Raw genomic sequence first — 23,188 nt, 5'->3', positions numbered from 1 at the left:
TTTCAAAACATACAAGTCATGGAATATACTGAATTCCTCAAAGTCATAGATTCCGAATTGGCCTGAAGTGTGTCAATTTAGCATGACAAGTAATTTTCTTGCACAAAATTATTAGCATAAGTATTTATCAATCATAGCAGCACATGAAAATATTTGTTCTTTCTTTTTTCTACTAGCTGATAACTGGACAGCAACCTAGTACATTTAAATCATAATCTTCAGGGTGCTTTCTAGAAAACAAGAAATATCAATATTTTCTGTTTTATCTGTTATTGGAAGAAAGCCTCCTCTAGAGAGATGAAAGTCCACTCAGCTTACTGTTTGTTTATGTGTCAAAGAGTTACATATTGGATTAGCAGGAGACCATAAAAGTTTGGATAGCAAGGTCACAGTTATCTCAGTAGGAAGAGAAGACTCCAATGGATCCAGTGGTGGCCCTGGTTCTTGGTGTCTCCTGTCTGCTTCTCCTCTCAGTCTGGAGACACAGATCAGGGAGGGGGAAGCTCCCTCCTGGCCCAACTCCTCTCCCAATTATTGGAAATATCCTGCAGATAGATGTTAAGGACATCAGCAAATCCTTAAGGCATGTAAGTATGCTTTGTGCTTCTTCAGTTACTTGTGAAGGCAAGTCAGTTGACCCCTGGTTATAAAAATAGTATACTTCTGGAGGCACACTATTTAAACAGATGATTGTAAAAGAAAATATTCCCTGTAAACCTTGATGTCATGTGCCACATTAGCTCCATGTTTTATACAGGATTGCTATGAATATAGAACTTTTCTGCAGAATCAACAATTATGCCTGAAAGCAAAGAAATAGCGTAAGGATTTCTGCAATAGCATGAGGTCACATACAGTAAAGGGAATGAAAGAGACACAATGAGTCAGTGTCCAATTAATGATATCAGAATCTTTTGGTTGCTGCAGAAATTCTTTGCCTGGGGCTGGGAATGGAGAAGGGTAGAAGAAATGGTTCTTCCAGTGGATGTTCATGTCTTGTTTCTGCCTCTGCACTGTGTACTCTGTGTAATAGCTGCAGACCCCAACCATGGCTGGGCATTAGGATCAAGCGTGCTAACTTAAAAATACAAATTTCTAGGGGGTCACCATAGGGCTATCAGCGTCTTCTGGAAAGAGCTTTGAAGGTGATCCTGGGCAGTCTCTTCAGTATTGATTCCAAGGTGGGCAGAGGGATGCGATAAAGTGCTTGAGCATCAAATGTTGATTCAGTGATATTCCAATTTTGTTCTCTTATCTTAGCTCGGAACAGTGGAAATGAATTTGCATTCACTGATCTCATTTTCTTTGTTAATGAAACAGGGCAAATAAGACTGCTGAATGCATTGATGTGAGGATAAATTTTAATCTGTGTATGAAAAGCCTTGAAATTGTGTAGTACATCAGAAGTCATCCAACAATGGCAGCTATCAATCATTTACATATGAAATGCAGAAATATTTCCATCTCTGTGGGGTAGAATAAAACCATAAAATGATGATAATGATATCAGCCAGAATCAGCATGATGCATGGTTTAGGTAGTGATTTGGTTTGTTAATATTTGCATTTTTTCCCCATTTCCAGTTGTCAAAAGTCTATGGCCCTGTGTTCACTCTGTATTTGGGCATGAAGCCCATTGTGGTGTTGCATGGATATGAAGCTGTGAAGGAAGCCCTGGTTGATCATGGGGAGGAATTTGCTGGAAGAGACTCTATCCCAATTTTTAAAAGAAGTAAGAAAAACATTGGTAAGTGCACGTGTGTGTGTGTGTGTGTGTGTGTGTGTGTATTGTGCAGTGTTCATTGGGATGAGCAGCGTGAAGAAAAGAGACCAGAAGGGCTCCTGAGGCAGAGCTTGGCCATCCCTGTGGTGTCCCCTAGTAGCTCCTCTGCCTTGTTGGGTCTCCCTTCTAATCTCTTTCCTCTACTGATAGGTATCATTTTTAGCAATGGAAAGACATGGAAGGAGTTAAGACGCTTCTCCCTCATGACCCTGAGGAATTTTGGGATGGGGAAGAGAAGCATTGAGGACCGTGTTCAAGAGGAAGCCCGCTGCCTTGTGGAGGAGTTGAGGAAAACCAATGGTGGGTGCCTGTTTGTGTCACTGACCTTAACAGAGTGCCCTCTTCTCTAGTGACTTTCTTGGAAGCATTTCAGTTGAGTGAGAGCTCTCATGATGGGCCTTGGTTGTGACCCCATGTGGGACAGGGATGGTTTTAAAAAGGGACAGGACATGTTTGTTTATCAATGTTGCCTGGGTAGTGATGTGCTTTGGCCTGCAGTTGGGGAGTAAAAGTTCTTTTGATCTGTTTCTGTTCTGAATATTTTTATTTTTCTTTCCAATCAGAAATTATGAACTTAGTATGTGAGTATTTTTTTCTTCTCTGAAGAGTTAAGGAGAAGTGTTTTCCCTTAGTGTAAATGAGGGCAACGTATTCCCTATCATGCCAGTAGAAAACACTTGGTTAGTGATGGGGAAGCAGTGACTCCACCACTCCTTCACGGAATCCCAGCTCTTTGCCATCTGCTTTCCTTAAGTTGGACGACACTTGTGTGAGCAGCTTCACCAACATGGCTCAGGATTTCTTCCAGGTCCAGGCTGCAGCTTTGGCCAGTCATGGTGTAATGTATGTTTTTAATTGATTAGCTTTTTCTTCAAAAAATTCTCATCAATTATTTCTCTCTAAATACAGAATGATTTTTTATAAATAATCACAAACTGCATCTTCTTACCTATATTTAGGGTTTTGATTTACATACTTTGGTTAAATATCTGTACTTCTACAAATAACACAGACATTTATAAAATGATTTCTTTAACTAGATTTTGAAGACTATCAGTGTCTCCTTACATAGTCTCTCCTAATAGAATGTTTACTCTATTTTCAGTTTTCCATTTGTTTCTTCCCCGTTCCTTTTATTTGGTGTTAGAAATTATGGTCCTTATTTTCCTCCTACTGCCAACTCTACTCACCTGTGAAGTGTCTGTCATCATGAATGTGATTATCAGCTTGGATACCAAATGACCTTGTTTTCACATTTTTTGTTTCAAATGAAATGGAAGAAAAGATTAAAAATTCAATTTTACCAGTGCATGACACACATGTATACACACTCCAAATTTCCAAGACTTTGCAAGTTACCTTCCACCTACATGGATGAAAATATCACATTTCTAAAAGTTTAGAGCCCTGCAATATTTAACGATGGTTGCACACAGGATCTAACAGAAACTTTTTCTATTTTTCAAATGCCCTCCTATTTTTTCAAAGTGGCCTTTATTCTTGTCTCCCTTATTTAAGGTCCACAGGTATGAATTTGCGAGCTCATACATATAAATTGATACCTATTATTTGATTATAGCAATTTATCTTACAGATTCCCCACAAAAGGAACACATCCTATATTTTGATTTCATTTCCTATAAAATAATATACTTAATGTATGAGATGGACAGATTTCAAAAAGATTAAAATATACCATTCTTTTCTTTCTTTCTTTTTTAATTTTGATAGACCTTTATTTTATGTATATATGTGCAGTTCTGAGAATAGAACCCAGTGCCTCACACATGCTATGCAAGTGCTCTACCACTGAGCCACAGTAACATTCACTTTTTAAACTTTTAAATGAGAAATAATATGTGTATATTAGTTTTACATTTCTGATTGCCTTACCTGGGGTTTATATTTTGAATAAAAGTTGTTTATTTTAGCAAAGAAATCCAACCCACTTATTGATATTACACTTTCTTCTCAAAGATCACACACATTATACTTTTCTCATTTTTTCCCTTTATATGCATGAACTCACCCACAATCCCACTTTAGTTCCTCTCCACTGGTTCAACACAGAATTCTTTCTTCCATTCATTACACATAAAAAAGTTTCCAGGCCCACAGTATAGCCTCCTTATCTGTCTAATTGCTGTATTTTCCATAGGCTTTACAGACAGATGTGATGATGTTCTGAATACTTGAATTATTATGTTTAAGATGGTGTTTTGACTTTAAGAATTATTCCTTGGCTGGGCACGGTTGGGCAAGCTTGTAATGGCAGTGACTTGAAAGGCTGAGACAGGATGATGGCTAGTTCAAGGCCAGCCTCAGCAAGTTAGGGAGACCCTAAGAAACTTGGCAAGACCCTGTCTAAAAATATAAAAGAAAAAAAGGGTTGGGGACATAGTTCAGTGCTAAAGTGCCCTTGGGTTCAATACTCAGTCCAGAAAACCCCAAGGGCTAAAGAAGTGTAAGGAAAAGCAATGGATGTGAACTAAGTATTGTAAACTCCATTATTTAACATGTTAGGTTTTCAGGGCCTACTCAGAGTTAGGTAAAAGTGATTCTTTGTTCTTTTTGGTACTGAAGATTGAACCTGGGGCACTTTACCAGTGAACCATATCTCCAGCCCCTTTCATGTTTTACTTTGAAACAGGGTCTTGCTAATTCTTAGGGCCTTGTTAAGTCCTTAGAGCCTCACTAAGTTGCTGAGGCTGGCCTCAAACTTGCAATCCTCCTCCCTCATCTTTCAACACCTCTGGAAGTACAGGCATGTACTATTGCACTTGGGAATTCTTTGTTTTAATGCATGTGAATATTTTGCTGTCAGTTGCTCTGTGTACAATATACTGTTTAAAATGTGTACATAGTATATACCTGGGTTTCTGCTCTGGATGCTGGACTTGTTAAGTAGAAAGTTAAGTCTTTTTTTAATATTTATTTTTTAGTTTTATGTGGACAAAATATCTTTATTTTATCTTTATGTGGTGCTGAGCATCGAACCCAGTGCCTCCTAAATGCTAGGCGAACACTCTACCATGGAGCCACAACCCCAGCCCCAGAAAGATAAGTCTTTATCTTCCCAAATAGCAGAATGTTTCAGTATAAAGTGTATAAGTCAAGGCAGTGGATATGACCTGAGTATATTAAACTCATTTATTTAGGCAACAAGGTATAACAGCCAATTTTAAAAATATTTTAAAATCATTTCCAATTATTTTTTATTGAAATATTTTTATTAATTTTTTTGATAGTTGTTCTTTTAATTTATACATGATCATAGAATGTATTTTGACTCATTTCCAATTCTTTAGGCTCACCCTGTGATCCCACCTTCATCCTGGGCTGTGCTCCTTGCAATGTGATCTGCTCCATTATTTTCAAGAACCGGTTTGACTACCAAGATCCAGTTTTTCTCACCTTGGTGAAAAAGTTAAATGAAAACGTCAGGATTATGAGCTCTGCATGGGCGCAAGTGAGGCCAAGATCCATTCTGCCTTAGAAACACTTTAGTCTTTTTTCTTTAGAGACATCCAAAATAGTATATGGTGCTTGAGGTGATGTGATTGCTTGGATTGTACTGTCTTGCCTAGAGCCATGGAGCAAATATCTGAGAAAGCTTTTGAATTCTTTATTTGGCATGCAGAAATATTAAGGTGCATGTATAGAGTTGGGTTTTAGCCCACTCCAGTGAGTGGATATTTCTTTACGTATCAAAAGCCTTGTTTTTGTAACGCTCTTGGTGACTGCCAAAGGGATGACCATGCCACTCCGTGGACATCTAGGACTTTTTGAAAGCTCCCATTGCCCACAAGGCCCGCCCATCAATCAACACTTGGAGGACTTTTCATCCAAACATGGCAGGAATATCTCAATTCAGAAAAAGTATATTTTCTGCAAGTAAAGAGAATAATAGGGACAATGAAACTTTGAGGAATCACTGAGTGGGGTAGGGGTTTTGATGTGCAGCTGCTATCCTAGCTAAAAAGGTTAGAGGAGACTGATCTAGAGGACAGTTGAGCTCCATGTTTTTTTGGGCCACCTCATTCATCATCTGAAGCTGGTTGATAGAAATAAAAAAACAGGGACTAATGTTGTGTTCTAAATCAATGTTTCCCATATCCCTTAATGTCTTTTGTTATCTATGGAATGTGAATCACATTAATTCATGCTGTCATATTTCATGTTTTGGGGAAAATTGATGTAGTAAAGAAGTGAAGTTGTATAAAATTAAGTTTTAGAATAAAGAAGTTTTTAAATTTCAGGAATGATTATCCCTTGTGATGCTCCAGTAAGAAAATTCTCCCATAAATCATTCTATAAGAATGATTGAATTATATATTTTTCAGTAACAATGACACCTCAAGATAGAGGCAAATTTTATTTACATATAGAGCAATAATTTCTCATGAGAGCTGGCAACATGTCACCTATGTGTTAATTAGGTTCTTTTTTATAAATATATTATTGTTTTCTCTTCTAGGTCTACAATAATTTCCCTGCTCTCATTGATTATCTGCCAGGGAGTCATCACATTTTATCCAAAAATATTGATTATATGATAAATTATATATTGGAGAAAGTAAAAGAACATGAAGAATCCCTGGATGTTAATGATCCTCGAGACTTCATTGACTGTTTCCTGATAAAAATGGCTCAGGTACAATGTTGCCATCAGCCTAGTTTTTTGATTCCTTGATTATGTTGTGGTTTTCTGAACCCTTTTACATTTGTAGAAATGTTACATGATCAGGACAATAGTGATTCTGAAGCACTTTGATGACTCAGTGTATCATGAATCTCCAGGAAGCATCATGGAAAACATGCAATTATTAAATAATTAGAATATGCTGACTCTATTCTTTAGATAAAAATCTATGTGAGGAGAAAGAATGCACACCTAGGTTTTTGAGAGTGTTAATAAATACACAAATTGTCAGTTAGACTGACTCAAAGAAAGAAGAGATGACACAAATTAATAATGAAACAAAAGGAAGGATGTGGCTGCCGAAGAGAGAATTTCCAGTCAAGCTATAACATATAAAATACCATGCCATGACATGAGGATGGAGTTCATCACTGCACAGCTTTGAGGACATGGAAAGGAGCAGCTTACCCCAGGTACACCACCTGCATGTCCTGTGGACTGAAGCAGACCTTGACATGTGCAGCATGGACAGCAGAGCAAATTGCAGATGGGTTGAGTCTTGTAGGTGGTGGTGTGGGCAAGAGTAGCTGCAGAGACGAGAGAGGCCTTGTTGAATGCAGCTTTAAATGAAGTCACATAGAACACAGAGTTAGAGATGGTGTCTGTCAGGGACCCTGCAAGCAGGAATGGGTTGTCACTGCAGCATGAGTTAAAAGGTTATTTATTCCCATTGAATTTCGTTGGCACCCTGTCAACGATCAGTTGTCTATAAATGTGAGGCTTTGTATGTGGACTTTCATGCTGCTCCATGATGGATATGTCCACCCTATGCCAGGAGGTTCACCATCCTGACATCTTGTCCCCTTCAGTATTTCTGTGTTTCATGTTTTGAAATAGGAATGTGAGTTCTCCAACTGTGTTGTTGGTGTTCAGGACTTTTAGGCAATTCTAGGTTCCTTGAATTTCCATATCAATTTCAAGATGAGATTGTCAGTTTCACCAAAAACCAGTGTGGAATTCTGACATGAATTGTAATAAATTTGTGTTTCATCATTGTCATTTAGAAAATTGAGATGAAATTAACATACCATACAGTGAACTTTCTTGATGTTAACTTTATTGGTATTTATGGCTTTTCTGTGTTCTGTGATTGTATCTGTATCCAGTTTTCAAAACCTATTCATTTTTTATCAAATGTATATGCATCATCAAATGAACACACCACTCTTCCACATCCCTGCACTCTGATTTCTGTCTGCATGGATCTGCCTATCATGGATAAATAATGAAAGAACTTGTGGCACATGCAAACTTTTGTTTCTGGCTTCTTTTATTCTATATAATGCATTGGAGACTCATCTAAGTTGTAGCAAGTATCACCATTTTGCTCTTTTGTGTGGCTGAGTGCTTGTTTTTTTTACTAGTGTCCATACTATGATTAAAATTTTTGATAGAATTCACCAGTATATCACAAAAATCCACCTTTCTCTTGGGAGGATTTTGATTACAAATTGTCTATGTTAAGTTGTTGCAGTTGATCACATTTTGCATACTGACCTTGAATCAGTGTCTGTAATTTGTGTTTCTATTAAATTTTTCTGTTTTTCAGATTTCTTATTTGCTGTTGCACAGTAATTTAAGGTAATCTCTTGTTGCCATATTTATTTGTATAAAATCAGTAGTTTCCTGCTATCATGTCTGAATTTAGTGGTTGGTGTCTTCTCTTTATTTGTGCTTAGTCCAGCTAATAATTTGGGAAATTTGCCTACAGTTTCTGAGAAGCAGTATTTGGTTTGAGTGAGTGTTCAGCTGTTTTCCCACTCTGTTTTTCATTTCTTTGGGCTTTCCATTCAGCCTGCTCTTATCTTCCTAGTCCCAGGTTGAGAAGTTACATTGTACTTGAGCTCTTGTCTTCCCTTTCATTGTAAGTTCTGTCCCTCTAAGTTTCCCACTAAGAATTGTTTTTTTGCTTCGTGCCAGTGTTTAGTTGTGTTGTATTTTGTTTCCTTTGCATCTCAGTCCTATCTAGTTGTCCTAGTGATTCCCTACTTAATCCATTAGTTGTAGAATAGCATATTGTGTAATGGAAGATTTCCCTTCTCTCCTTGAATTCTAGTTGCATTCTATTGTGATTATGGAAGATCCTTTCTATGATTTTGTGTTTTTAAAATTTATCGAGAATTGTGTATGTCCCACCACCAGGACTTTCCTGGAGAATAGAAGGGTTTATGTTCTCTTGAGAAGAATGCATATTCTTCTAGTTTCTCTCATTTGTCAATGTTTACCTCATACATGTTGAGCTCTATTGATGGATGGATATGCATGTGCACAATAGCATTACATATTTTTAATAATGTCTTAACTGATCAACATTTTTCTATTGAAACTTTTAAATTTCCTCTCTTTTTCTTTGTTTCTAATTTTTTTCTTATTATTTACCATGTGGTTTTCTCTTAACATAGTCAATGTTAATAGTCCAGGTTGAGTTAATTCTAAGCTTCAAATTGCATAGAGATAGTCTACTCCCATGCAAACTCATCTCTTTTTTCTTGTTATTAGTCACAATCTATATCTTAAATATGTTCCCAGTTTTTTAAAAAAAGAGTTGTTTATTTTGCATATTTCTTTATTATAGAAATTCAAAGAACTACATAGACATCAAAGAGTATCGGAGCATATTTTCTATTAAACCATGTAGTTATTATTAATAATGTTAATTATTTCTTAATATGGCCTTGGTTTATTATCTAATGATCTTTTGCTTTTTATTTTCTCCCATATTTTATTGTTGCATAATGTTGTATTTAATGGTGGGATTCATTTTTTCATATATGCACATGCACACAGTATAACATTATGATTTGGCCAATAACATTCCCCAGTATTTCCCCTTTTCCTCCCCTCTTCCCTCCCCATGATCACTTTCCTCTACTCTACTGATATCTCTTCCATTTTCATGAGATCCCACCATAACATGTTTTCCTTTTTCCATGTAGCTTTCACATATGACTGAAAACACATGACACTCAATTCTCTGATGCTGTATATGAGAATAGCAATTTCTGCATGTTTCAGGCTCTATTTACATGGTATTTCCATCTTTTTACATTCAGCCTGTGAATGTCTTTGCCTATAATTGGAGTCTCTTGCAAATCATATATAATTTGATATTTTTTAAAAAATCCATTCTGGCATCCTATGTGTTTTAATTAGGGGAGTTGAGACCATTTACATTGAATATTATTGTATAGAGTTGATTATTCATTGCTGGAATTTTGCTTTATTTATAATGTTTAATTTGGTTCTTTTCCACATTTGCTTAGCATATCTTCAAATGAAATTTATTCTTTTGTGAGACTTGGATTTTTTTGTATAGTATTTCTTTCTGTATTTTCACTAGTAACAGCTTAGTAGTCATTAATTTTTTTAGTTTCTGCTTATCTCAGAAGGTTTTTGTTCTGCTAAAATTCTGCTGGATAGTTTCCCTAAATGTAGCAATATTGGTTGACGGTTATTTTCTCTCAGGCACTTGGAACACATCATTCCAAGTCCTTCTGTATTTTAGAGTGTGGCCTCAGAAATTCAAAGTAACTCTGATTGCCTTTCTTCTACATGTGACATAATTTTTTTTTCTTGAGTGTTTTTAACATTCTATCCTTGGTCTATATGATAGGTATTTTCATTATAATGTTTTGTGGAGAGTTTCTTTTTTCAATCTTGTATATTTTGGTTTCCTAATGTATCCTGTGTCTTGATGGCCATCTTGCTCTCTTCATTAGGAAAAATTTCTGTTATTATGTACCTGAAAAGGCTATCAATTCCATTAGCCCACAGTTCTCACTCCTCTTCAATTCTAATGATTCTTAAATTTGGTTTCTTAGTGTTGTTCCAGAGTTTTTGTATATTCTGGTCCTGGATACTTCTTTTCTTTTCTTTAACAATGTTTGAATTTTCAAGACTGACCATTTTTTCAGCATCTCTCTTCAGCATCATTTACTCTATAGAGAGACAGCAGGCACCAATTTTACTACTGTCTGCTTTTGCTTTGATTATTGCTATGTTTGTTTCCCTCTTTACTGTGAGATGATGGTAATCTACAGGGAAGTAGAAATTTATGGGATAGAAATTCTGCTGGTGAACTAAACCTGATGATGAAAAGGCACCTTCCTGTATGCATGAATAACCAGAGTTCATCTCTAGTATATTACAATAAATAGAAGAGAAAAACCAGTAATAGCCCTAAGTAGGAACAGCTAATGGTGGGCCTTTAGGTCCCACTCATAGAAATTCATTTCTACAGCAAAAGCAGTGAATTAACATAAAGTTTGTTTATATCCCAACTGTGAGGGGGTCTGAATCTCAAGAAGTCCAGGACACTTTGGCAAGAGAAGACTGTGCCTTAAAAAGGCCTATACATAAGAGTGGTAAATCAATCCACTTGAACAGATGCCTACAACAACACAGGAATACAAGATATATGAAAATACAAGATAACACATAGCTCAAAAAGTTCATAATTCACTAGCTACTGACCCCAAAGATACTAAATTGGATGAAATATTTAATAAATAAATAAAATGAATGACTATAATTTGATTAGTAAATACCAAGAAAATGTAGAAAAACAGCTGTATGAATTAAGGAAGTCAGTAGAGGATGTGAATAAAAAATTTTTGTAATTTATTGTTGAGGATTGGAATTTACCATTGCAATTGGTGGACTCATTAATCAAGAGCATTTTTCTGTTATAGCAATTGCTGAATAGCATGATGAAGGCTACAGAAATTAATTTACTTGATAGTTGTTCCAAATAATTTTTGCTAAATCTATATTTCTGGAGACAATTAATCACATTTTTCTGTTATGTCAGAAGCAGTAAAAGAAGGCTGATGGTGATTTCCCTAAGTCCTGTGATCCAATAAGTAAACAAGAGGAAATCATTGTTTAAATTCTTCATGTATTGGCAGTGGGGATGTCTCTGGAGCCCATAATGTTTGAAGCAGTGGCCAGGCTCAGTGTGGACCATCAACAATCAAAAGATGCAACACTGATTACTGAAAGAACCTGTTCCTAGTTTTGGTGAGGAACAAGCAGGCTGCACAGAAACACACTACACTATGCCCACAACTGTTTGTCCCAGAATTGGGGAATAGGGAGTGTCAGCTTCTATTTGAAATGCAAATTTACTGTAATTTTTCAGACACTTTTTTTTTTTATCAACTCTTGCTGGATGATGAAGATCTTTGCCTAGACTCCACAGCTCCCTAGAAGTTTCTTTAAATGGGTTACGTGAGGTTGACAGTTGCTTTCTTGGAAATGCCAGTTCCGGGATGTTCTGATCTATGATGTTTGTGACATCACTAAGTAATACTTCCATAACAATGTTAATATTTGATTGTGTAGCATGGAATGTGTGCCTATTTATGTAGTTTTAAAACAATTTTCTAGGGACTGGAGCTATAGCTCAGCGGAAGAGCATCTGCCCTGCACATGTGAGGCACTGGGTCCTATCCTCAGCACCATATAAAAATAAATAAAAATGTAGAAAAAAATGAATATAAGTATTAAAAAAAGAGTTTTCTATATGGTTTATATAAACAAGGCTAATTGTGATTTCATATGTGCCTATCAAATTAACTCTCCAAATTCATCTTAGGTGATAGAAACATTAACATTGGTTTTAGAGCACACCAGTTAACATTGGTCTATGACCGATAACTTGAGACTTACTTGATGAACTTTGACTTGACAGGCTCAATATGAAGTAGGTATTTCCAAGACATACACTGAGTTTGGTTACCCAGTGTGTGTGTTGAAAGAGATTAGTTTGTTTTGATGGTGTTAATTACATATGTGAAGCATAACACAGCCACATAGAGATTATGAATGTACCATGCTGGCCCTGGAGCTAGCTGTCAAATAATGTATTTTTTATAATAATGATCCCCTTTACTCAGTATTTAAACAGCTATGATGTTTTCAATTCATTTTTATAATCTTTTTAGTCCAAAACTTTATCCTTGGCATCTCATTACCCCTTCGCTGTCATATATCCCATTTGGACAATTAATGTCTCAACTTCTTGTCTTTATGGTTTAGTGTCTTTTCAATTAGTGCATTCTTATTCTTGTCCCCTAGACCATTATATCTGTTCTCTCCCTTATTCATTACATTAGTGATGGCCCATCCTATCTTGGTAAATTTGTTCTCTTTCCCTCTGATAACTTCTTGGATTTGCTGCCATGCTGTTCTCATAATTTGTACTTCATGAAAATTGTGGGTTGTATTGAGACTTTTTCAATTTTTGACAGAAAAGAACTGAAAACTCCTGTTCAGATTTATAACATCTACCACGATGTAGTACTCATTCACCTACTTTCTGTAATACAAATAAAAAAGCCTTTCATTTTTGACTCCCTATTTATGATTGGGGCTTTCACTTTTATGATTAAGCCTCCACGTCCAGGGTGAGAGCCACCCGACATGCTCCTTCTGTTTTGGGGAAATAAACATGTTACACAGCTCATGGATCACACTGCAAAGAATCTCAGGTAGGAAATAGAGTGTAGGAAATGAAGTTTGGGTCAAGGGATATAGAGTCTCTGCCATAACAACCAGTTAATGCTTGTAGTTCTGCATGCTTCAGGGTCTGTGGTGGCCAACTTTACAATATTATGAGTTAATGTGGTTCACTGTATTTTCATCCATTGGCAAATGACATGACATGTAACAGTATCAAATCATTCCTAGGAAAAGGACAATCAAGGGTTGGAGTATACGTATGACAACTTGGTATATGCTGCCTCTGATTTGTTTGGTGCTGGCACAGAGACAACAAGCACAACACTGAGATATGCTCTCCTGCTCCTGCTGAAGCACCCACAGGTCACAGGTATGAACACAGATGACAAGCAAGTGAACTGAGAGAGATGTTGGGAAGAAGTGCTTGGTCCTCACTTGTTTGTCTTAGAGAAGCTTCACTGTTTAGTTTTCTCTGCCACCAAGTGTGATCAGGAGGAGGGCTGAGAAAGCGAAGAGAGCATGGCAGTAGGAGAGGCAGTGGAACCCTGGTGCAGTGTCTGCATTTCATTGGAGGTGATTTGTGGTGGTGGAGCCAGCATCCACCGGCATGGGAATGTCTCCTCTTTGTATCCCTAAATACCACTTGGTTCAGCAGATAAAGACTTGAAGATGCCTCTCCTAATTTTGCTAATTCTAATTCTGGGGTAGGGAAAAGGAAACTCCTTCTTGAAGCCTTGGTGGAAATCCTAGAATGTAATGAAGCTTCCTGAGATGATTCCTCACTTGGAAGTATTCTATTCATGTATATATGTCAGAAAGGTATTTTAATTTTGTCAGATCTGTTCCTAATTTTTTAATTCATCGTTTCAACAGACTGCTTCCATAAAACTTGTGTTTCATGGAGTAAGAACCTTTCTTCAGAGGATGTCAAAAATTTTATGTTTTATCAATACCACTTTAAAATCACTTTTAAAGGAATTTTGTTCCTGCAGTAGCAATAAGCATACTTTTTTTTGAGTATTGTGTGAGGATTCCACTAATAGGATGGCAACACAATTAATTGTTAGACTCATTCTCTTTCAAGCCAGAGAGGACGGGAACAATAAACACTTTATATACTCTTCACCAAGTTTCTAAATCATAGAAGGCAGATTCAAGGGTGGTGATGGAATCTAAAAGGAGGATGGTCTGGTAACCTGAATATTAGAAGAGGAAAACTTATGAAGAAAGAAAAGCAAACTCTGTTCTAAAAATTCCAACAAGATTCTCTTGTTTGGAAATAACAGGAATCAATGAAGGGAGAGTGAGGTTGAAAAGGGAGGCTTTTCTGCTCAGGCAAATCCCTTGTCAGCTAATAGCAGTAAACCATTCTTTTCACATCTTCACTCATCAGGTGACAAATATTTTATATGCAGGCAAAGAACTGCAAGGGAACATATTGAGCCTGAGAATCCATTTCCTAAGGGTCCTTATGTAGTGGCAAAGAAAGATTGAGGTGTGGGGCTGAAAGGAAACTTTGGAGAATCTGAGCTCTTCCTTCAACATCAGAAAAGTCATGTCCTCTCAAGAGAGGGAAGAACTGTGGAGTAAAGACTTTCATCATTTGCCATCTTTGCAGAAAATTCTTCCAATCATCCATCAGAGAGAGTGAAATAAAAGCATTCACCCAAAACACAGGGTTGTAGCATTGCATATCACAAGGGATGAAGAATTCATTACAACATTCAGAGAAATATCCCATGACTTATGTGAAACACCAGGGCAGCACCAGAATTCTTACAAGTAACTAATATCTTGTTATTTCATAGAATAGGTGTATTTCAGACCTACACATTTGCGAAAATGTTATACCATTACCCCTATATCTCAGAAAATTACTGGAGAATGTGGCATCTAAATGTCTATAAGTCAGGAAGCCATGGGCTCCAGGAATGGGATGAGAGTGTTGGGGAGACTGCTGGGTGCTGGACCTAGGAAGCAGCCTTCAGCATGAAGGTGGATGATGCAGAGCACAGGAGAGAACTCAGGAGCCAAAGGGATGTGAGGAATAGTCTGAGGTTTCCAACAGCTGGACAATGATACCTGCAGTATAAAACATCTACCTGAGCATCTTGAATAATCCTAACTCAAAATTGGAAAATGATGAGCTCACATAGAGCAACTTTGAGAAGACCAAGAAAGCACCAACAATGTAACATAATCATACTTTCATATAACAGATAGTATATGTATACTATCAGAAGGTGGTACCTTATGGATGTTGATATAAGCAAAAATTGCAGTCTAATATATCCTTGTGAATAGAGTCTGGTGGGCAATCGTGTGTGTATGTGTGTGTGTGTGTGTGTGTGTGTGTGTGTGTGTCCTTTCCCAATTTTGTGCTTAACTCATTGAGCTATGCAAACTCTCATTTCCACATACCTGGAAATCATTAAGTGTTGTGTAATAATGCACACACAAGAAATAGAGAATCATTATTTGAATATGACTTTAAATTTCAGAACAAGGTGGTAGAGTGCTGAGTGTCTGTGGCTAAGATGTGGGAGGATAGAGCTGGGATTTGGCTCATTTGTAGAGCGCTTGCCTGACATGTGTGAGGCACTGGGTTTGATTCTCTGCACCACATATAAATAAATGAGTAAAATAATAGTCCGTCAATAACTAAAAAAAGTATTTAAAAAAAAGATGTGGGAATATGACGAGAGTTCCACTGCAAATTGCTCCCATACAAAACCTTCATACATATATATCAATCTATTGTACTTTATATTAAACATAAATTATTTTCATGTAAATTTAATATTTGATTCCCATTTTCTTTCTGCCAGAAGTGTAAGTCCTTGATGTGTTTATATTCTGTTACATTTTTTGAAAATATTATTTAGTTCTACTTATATTAATTCTGTGGGATGTTAATTCATAAGTGTGGTCCTATTTTTTATTTTCTTTACTTTCTCTGCTTCTATCTACTTTAAAATGTAGTTTAATGAAGTGTGTGTGTGTGTGTGTGTTTGTGTGTATATACACACAGTAGTGGCACTGTTTATATATGTAAGTGTGCCTCTGGGCATATCATTTGTATTCATAATGCTGTTGGGGACATCTTTGTCCTGCTTCTCATGATACTCAGTTGCTATGACAAACGTGCCCTTTCTCTCCTATCCCCTCATTTCTTTTTTTGTGTCTTAACAGCTAAAGTCCAGGAAGAGATTCAGTGTGTGATTGGCAGACACCGCAGTCCCTGCATGCAGGACAGAAGCCGCATGCCCTACACAGATGCTGTGTTGTATGAGATCCAGAGATACATTGATCTCCTTCCAGTCAACCTGCCCCATGCAGTGACTTGTGACGTTAAATTCAGAAATTACCTCATTCCCAAGGTAAGCTTGTTTGTTCTGGGCTGCGCCTCAGTGTTCTTCCTGGTCCCAAATCCATAGCAGGATTGTAATTCTCTAACATACAGGATGAGACAAGTTGCAAAACATTTGGCTACTTAATGACCTGTGTGCAGTTTCTAGTTTGGGTATAAAGCTTTCTAAGAGGTGGCTGTATCTGGCCATGTGAGCCTTCTAAATTGGTTTTACATTTTAAACATTGTTTTTGCCATTATTAAATGTCTTGCATTTCCATACCAAGGTTAAAAATTTTGTTGTCACAGGTGTGGTGGCTCATGTAGCTTAGGAGTCTGAGGCAGGAGGAGTGCAGGTTCTAAGCCAGTCTTGGCAATTTAGCAAGGCTCTAAGTAACTTAGATACACTCTGACTCAAAATATAAAATAAAAAATGGCTGAGGATGTATCTCAGTAGTGAAGTAGTTTTGCATTCAATTTCTGATTAAAAAACTAGTTTGTTAATTCCCCAAGTAATTTCTTAGGTTTTCCTCATGAGAACAATAAACCTATAGAAAATTAAGTAAGAATTGATATCTTGACCTGTTGATTCTTTAAATTCATGATAATGTTCTCAATTTATTTTTGCTTCATTTAATATTCTCAGTCATGTTTTTTTCAGTTCAGTGGCTCATAAATATTTTGTTATTTTTTCCTGTAAAATAAATATTTTTGTTCATGCTATGTCATTTAAACACATCTTTGCCTCTTCTTTCTAACTGGTGTGTGGGATTATATTTGATTTTATCATTGTGATGATGTTACATCTAGTAAACTTAATAACTTTCCTAGTAATTGCCAATGGTTTGTCTGAGATACATTTGAAATGTCAGTGTTTTTTATCCTCTTATCTGAGTCCATTTGATGTATTTCCTGTTTTTATATCATTAATTTCTCTTTATTGCATTACTGACCTTTATAGGATTTCTCCATCACATTGAACAGAACACATGATTGCAGTCATTCTTGTTTTATTTCTTATCTACAGGAATGGTTAGAGGCTTACTATCTCATTGCAGAGAAGCTTGTTTTACATACAATGTGGTAGATGTTCTTTTTCAAATAGGGAAATTTTCTTCCCTTAATTTCATATAAACTTTGGTCAGGAATGTGTATACACAAATTGATTTTCAGCATCTGGGGGATACATTATATGATATTGAATGGATTTTCTGCAGTAAATATACAAATTGCAAATACATACACAGAGCTGGATTTGACCTATCACATGTTTTCATGTCTTCAGTGCTTATAACAGATTTTTTGTCAATAATTTTTCCTCCAAAAAATTTCATTGATAATAGATACCAAGATAGTGCTGGCTGCATAAAAATATGTGAGAAATGTTCCTTGAAGTAAGTATGTTTCTTCCTTCTGATGGCCACTATGTCATATGCTTGAAATGCCAAATCTTTTTTTGGTGAAGAATCGGGCATCACAAGGGGAAAAATGGTAAAATTTCAGAGCTTATATTCTTCCAGAAAGTGTTAATTTCTTTCCCATAAATGGAAAGAAGGTTGTAACTCTTCCTTTTCTCATCTTTAGTAGGACAGCATGTGAACATAATAAAAATTATGCCATTTCCTTTCCTCTCTGTCTCCCATTGATGGAATACATCTATCTATCTATCTATCTTTCTGTCTATCTGTCTATCTATCTCTCTATCTATCCACACAGGGGATCAAATACAGAACCTTGCACACACCAGGCAACATTCTACCACTGGGCCTCATTTCCAGCATCCACATCTGAAGTCTTGAGATGATTTTTATCTGTGAATCGCTAACATTCTTTCTACCACCTGCTTTCTGTGTTCACCCAGAAAACCTACTTGCTGTTACAAAATAGATTTTAAAATTTGAGGTCAGGACTGGGGATGTGGCTCAAGCGGTAGCTCACTCACCTGGCATGCGTGCAGCTTGGGTTCGATCTCAGCACCACATACAAACAAAGATGTTGTGTCGGCTGAAAACTAAAAAAATAAATATTAAAATTCTCTCTCTCTCTCTCTCTCTCTTAAAAAAATTTGAGGTTAGAAAATATCACTATTATATTTAAAATAATACAAATAAGAATTGTCTTTTCATTGGAAAAATCTGGTAAGATTCGTTAGGTTGCACCTATAAAGGCTGTCTTAGGGAGAAGACTGATGGCTTCAGGGGATGGAAGGTCATGGGACTTGCTCTTGTATTAAGTGTAAGGATTAGGACCTGAACTTACTCTTTTTCTAGCAGGGAAACAAAGAGGAGATGGCATTAATTTCTTATTGGGATGAGAGGATAAAATTAATGAAAGTTGATTGCCTCCTTTTGTGCAACTAAATGGGTAATAGACTGACGAATCAGGGATTGTCAGTCCTCCTTATCCAACAAAGCATCTGCCTTGTGGGCCTGCTTGATGATCCCATTCAGCTCACTGCTTGGCAGGTTATGATATGGATTGTATCTTTGAAGTTTATACAACTGTAGCCTCAAGAGAATGGTCCATTTATGCTCTTCTTGGAACAGTCTGATATAAAATTTTTCAATCCTTAGTTGCCATTTTCCAATTAGATAAATTATTTTTTCTTCCACAGGCTGAAATCACTGATGTCAGTTGAGATAACACTTTAATAGAGTTGACTAACTTCCTTTTGTAATTGTCTACAGCCAATATTGACTTTGCAGGATACCAGGATTCTGTTAACATTGTAACATGGAAGCAGTTATAGGCCATCTATAGAGCATTCTATAGAACATGACCAAGTTCAATGTTATGGAAACTGAAATAATAAATTCACAAATATTTTTTTCATGTAAAATATTCTTCTTTTTCTTTCAATTTAAACATTCTTTGCTCACTAGTTATATGAAAACACATGGCAGGCTGCATTTTATGGACTTTGTTGTTCAACCCTCTTATGAGACATACTGTTCCATTAGACACTCTATATTCATATGAGGTCAATTTGTGGATTTATGTCCTATCTGAAGAGAATTTGCAAAAACCAGTTCTCAAAGATTTTACCTTGTCTTTTTGTAAAAGTTGTTTTGTTTAGCTCTTAGTTAATTGTTCAGTTTTTCTTTTATCTTTTGCTTATGGTGGTATTATTCTGCTTCATTTTTTTATTTGTAAATTTCTATATGTTCAAACAACTTTTTCTAAACATGTATCCACATGCATCATGAGAAAACCTTGTCATATATCACTACTTTAACTATGCTTAAAGAAAGAATTTTAAAAGCAAATTGATACATGATTTATTTATTTATTTATTTATTTTTGTGGTTCTGGGATTGAACCCAGCCAGGGCCTTGTTCAGGCTAGGCAAATGCTTTTGTGGTTTTTTTTTTTTTTAAATATTAGGGGATTGAATTTTTTCCACTGGTACATTTTTTTTTTAAAAAATTGGAATCTAAATAAAATTTAGAAGTGTATTTATACTTTAATATCTGTCCATTAAGCTATTTACTTATAGACTGGTGCCTCAAGTCATTTCAAAGAATGATGATTTTCTCCTACACAGTAGTCATTGCATTTATACTCAGACATCATTCACACTATAATACTAACAGAAGCCTATGTTTAAATTAGCCCTTAATTTTACAATCTCCTTGTAGATTTTTCTTATACAATTTAGTGTCCAGTTAAAGAACAGACATGTAATGTGATTATCTTTTCTATTTACTCTCCCGTAATCAGGGTTAGTAGTTCCCTTTCCTGTACTTGTTTGTTTCCTTTCATCATGTTCGCCTTACCAAGGAATCCAGGACAGAAATCAAACATTCCTGAGGCTGGCTTTGTATGGTAGTTTCCTAGGGATTAGATTCTCATTGTGAATTTGGGAATAAAACAAAATAAATGTCAATGAAAGTGTCACTGAATCACATGGTGAGGTGGGAACACATCATGTCACTTATTCAATATAGCTTATGCTAATTTTCTCAGGAAAGAAGGTGGTATCCAACAGATCTCTCCATTACAGAGCTTCTGCTCTTGTAAGTAAGTGATAGACATCACATCATGGTCCTTCAGGACTATGTAAACATCCTGCTTATGAAATCACTCACCTAACTATTCTAGCTTTGATTGATGCTCCTTGCTTGAACTGATATTCAGACGGAAGGCATTGTAAAATGATATTGCTGATTTTATTCCCTTTTGCTTTATGTAGTTTTGTCATATGGTTACTCTCTCTGAAAATGTCACTGCTTGTTTTGGGACACAGTTTCCATTTTTCAGACCAGCAGATTGAGCTAAGTAATTTCCATTGTGCCTTTCAGCTCCTGAATTCCTGCTTTAATTGATTTGTCTTTGTTATTTCCAGGGCACAGCCATATGGGCCTCACTGACATCAGTGCTCCAGGACAACCAAGAATTCCCCCACCCAGAGATATTTGACCCTGGGCACTTTCTGGATGAGCATGGCAACTTGAAGAAAAGTGACTACTTCATGCCTTTCTCATCAGGTAAGAGAAATATTTGAGATCAGCTACTTCTTACCTGGTGCCTTGTGTGGTGTTAGAACATTTGTTCTTTACATGAGCAGAGCCCCATTGTGTTACCAATGCACTCTCCCTGCTAAGCTTTTCTTCTGTAAGGTCAATCTCATTTAAATATTCCTCACCCACTAAGTGAAAGGCATCTCACTCCATGATGCTGGTTGGTTTCTAAATGTTGTTGCTCAACACCCCTCTTGTTCCGCTGTGGTGATGGTAGTCTCCAAAAGCATGAGATCACATAGCAAAGGGCCTCTAGGGAAGCAGCTTAGTGAATAAATGATTGTACTCTGGTGTGCTTAGTGCGCTGAGGTAGGGAAGATTTCTGGGTTGGCTGGCTTACCAGGATAGGCTTCCAGGATGTTGGACTATAATATTGCACTTGAGGATTTTAAATGGAGTTTGTGTCTTCATAATTAATTATGTTTGAGCTGATTGAAAAGAGTCACAAATAATGGGGAAAAGAAAAGGCAGGACATTTTTAAGGAAGCAATGAATCACCACAGAAGACCTTTTGTTCTCAGTCAGGGATATCAGAAATTGCCTGATAACCATGAGCTTATGGAAGAATTGGGGATGAGGGAAGAGACCCTACAATGACCACAGAGCATCCTGCTCTTCCTCCAGTTATGGTTATGTGTCTTGACTATTGAATCTCCCATTTGCAATGTGTTTACTGATTCTTTGCTCATGGACTCTCCTTCCTTGATTCCATGACTCTAGATGTCTGTCTTATATCTTGCACTGTACATCCCATGATGATAAGTCAAGGAACCACTCTTCAAGTCTCACATTTCAACAGGTTAGAAAATTAAGATGGACATGGAAAACAATGATTCCAGGTGTTTCATGGTTCCAAAAGAGCATGAGAATGATGTTGAGGGCAAAGATTTTAGTGCTTGAGGGGATCATAAAGAGTGTAAAGAGGACATGAATTTCCACTTGTGTCCTGAATGGAATGAAGGGAAATTGAGTTTTATACAAGAAGATTAGCATGATATAAAAGATAAACTTTCATGGTTCTTTGGAGATTCCAAAAGATTCTGTTAGAGGTGAGATTAGAGGGTTGAAGAATGAGGGCAAGGTCATGGATCATCAGAATGGGAATAGAAAATACAAGTAACAGAGTTCTTTTCAGAAAAAATATACTTAGAAACTTCAAATTCAAAAAGTATCATTCCAGTGTAGGAATTCTAAATAAAGTGTTTGTCACAAAGCTGATACTTCCAAAAATACTGTCTGAATGAAATATTTGTTAAGATGGACAATAAGTGTCTGCTCTTTTTCCATTTGTCCATCCAAACATTCAATCATTCATTAAATGTTTGTTTATTTTCTCATTTTTACATAAGAAGCACAGTGCTTGTCACTGTCCAAATGACACATAAGCATATTGTGTTTTTTGTTTGTCACAGGAAAACGGATGTGTGTGGGAGAGAGCCTGGCCCGCATGGAGCTGTTTTTATTTCTGACTACCATTTTACAGCACTTTCATCTGAAATCTCAAATTGACCCAAAGGAACTTGATACCACCCCAGTAGCTAATGGATTTGCCTCTCTTCCTCCCCTATACAAGCTCTGCTTCATTCCTGTGTGAAACAGAGCAGACCATGTGGCTGCTGCTGTGCTCTTGTCTGCAGTCCCTTCCCCCAGGGCATCGTCCACATCCTTTCCCCATCTGTGATGCATTCTTGACCTCTCCTCTGCATCTCCCCATTCTAGACAGTAAGGGAGCACACATCTTCCTTTATAGAGTTTTTTTTTTTTCCTTTCTGTTCATTGTACAGATATACCTGCTCTTTCCTGTGTTCTGTAATACTGGTATTGACCACCCCAAGTAATAACATGGATCTAATGCTGAGTTATTGATACATTATCAGTGTAAAACATCATGGTCATTTAGAATATGATCTGTCAGAACCATCTATCCCATGCATGTTCTTAATAAAATACATAATTGATTTCTGGGTCAGTTCTCAAATTTCTTTTGTGCAGTATAGGTAAGAAAATACGAGACCCAAGATCCAATTTGGTTCTCATAATGGTAGGCACAGTGAGGCAGTGGTTATTGAAGAAACCAGGGGAGATTAAAAAATTCATAGAAACAAATGGATATGGAAACAGAATCTATCAGAACCCTTGGACACATCAAAAGCAGGGAGGGTTATAGTTATAAGTGCCTAAACTAGAAAAACAGATCTCTAGTAAATAACATAATGATGTATGTCACAGATTAGAAAAACAAGGAGAAACCCAATTCCAAAGTGAGCATAAGAAAAGAAATAATAAGGACTAAGAATAAATGAAATAGAGATTGAAACTAGAGAATGAAGGATCAATGTAATAAAGGGTTACTTCTCTGAACATATAGACAAA

General features: G+C 36.6%; 1 protein-coding gene across 1 annotated transcript; it reads left to right on the top strand.

Moving 5' to 3' along the window:
* Positions 1-362: 362 nt before the first annotated feature.
* LOC101964880 (cytochrome P450 2C5) lies at positions 363-22,779 on the top strand. The gene is made up of 9 exons (XM_078037763.1): positions 363-587; positions 1,584-1,746; positions 1,933-2,082; positions 5,091-5,251; positions 6,260-6,436; positions 13,175-13,316; positions 16,139-16,326; positions 20,641-20,782; positions 22,228-22,779. Exons 1-9 carry the CDS (start codon positions 420-422, stop codon positions 22,407-22,409), a joined length of 1,473 nt encoding a protein of 490 aa, XP_077893889.1. The 5' UTR covers positions 363-419; the 3' UTR covers positions 22,410-22,779.
* The last annotated feature ends 409 nt before the right edge of the window (positions 22,780-23,188 follow it).

The sequence above is a fragment of the Ictidomys tridecemlineatus genome, chromosome 1, assembly GCF_052094955.1.
Source record: "Ictidomys tridecemlineatus isolate mIctTri1 chromosome 1, mIctTri1.hap1, whole genome shotgun sequence".
In the NCBI taxonomy this organism is placed as follows: domain Eukaryota; kingdom Metazoa; phylum Chordata; class Mammalia; order Rodentia; family Sciuridae; genus Ictidomys; species Ictidomys tridecemlineatus.
Note: the sequence above shows the minus strand (reverse complement) of the source record. Positions and strands in the feature narration are given on the sequence as shown.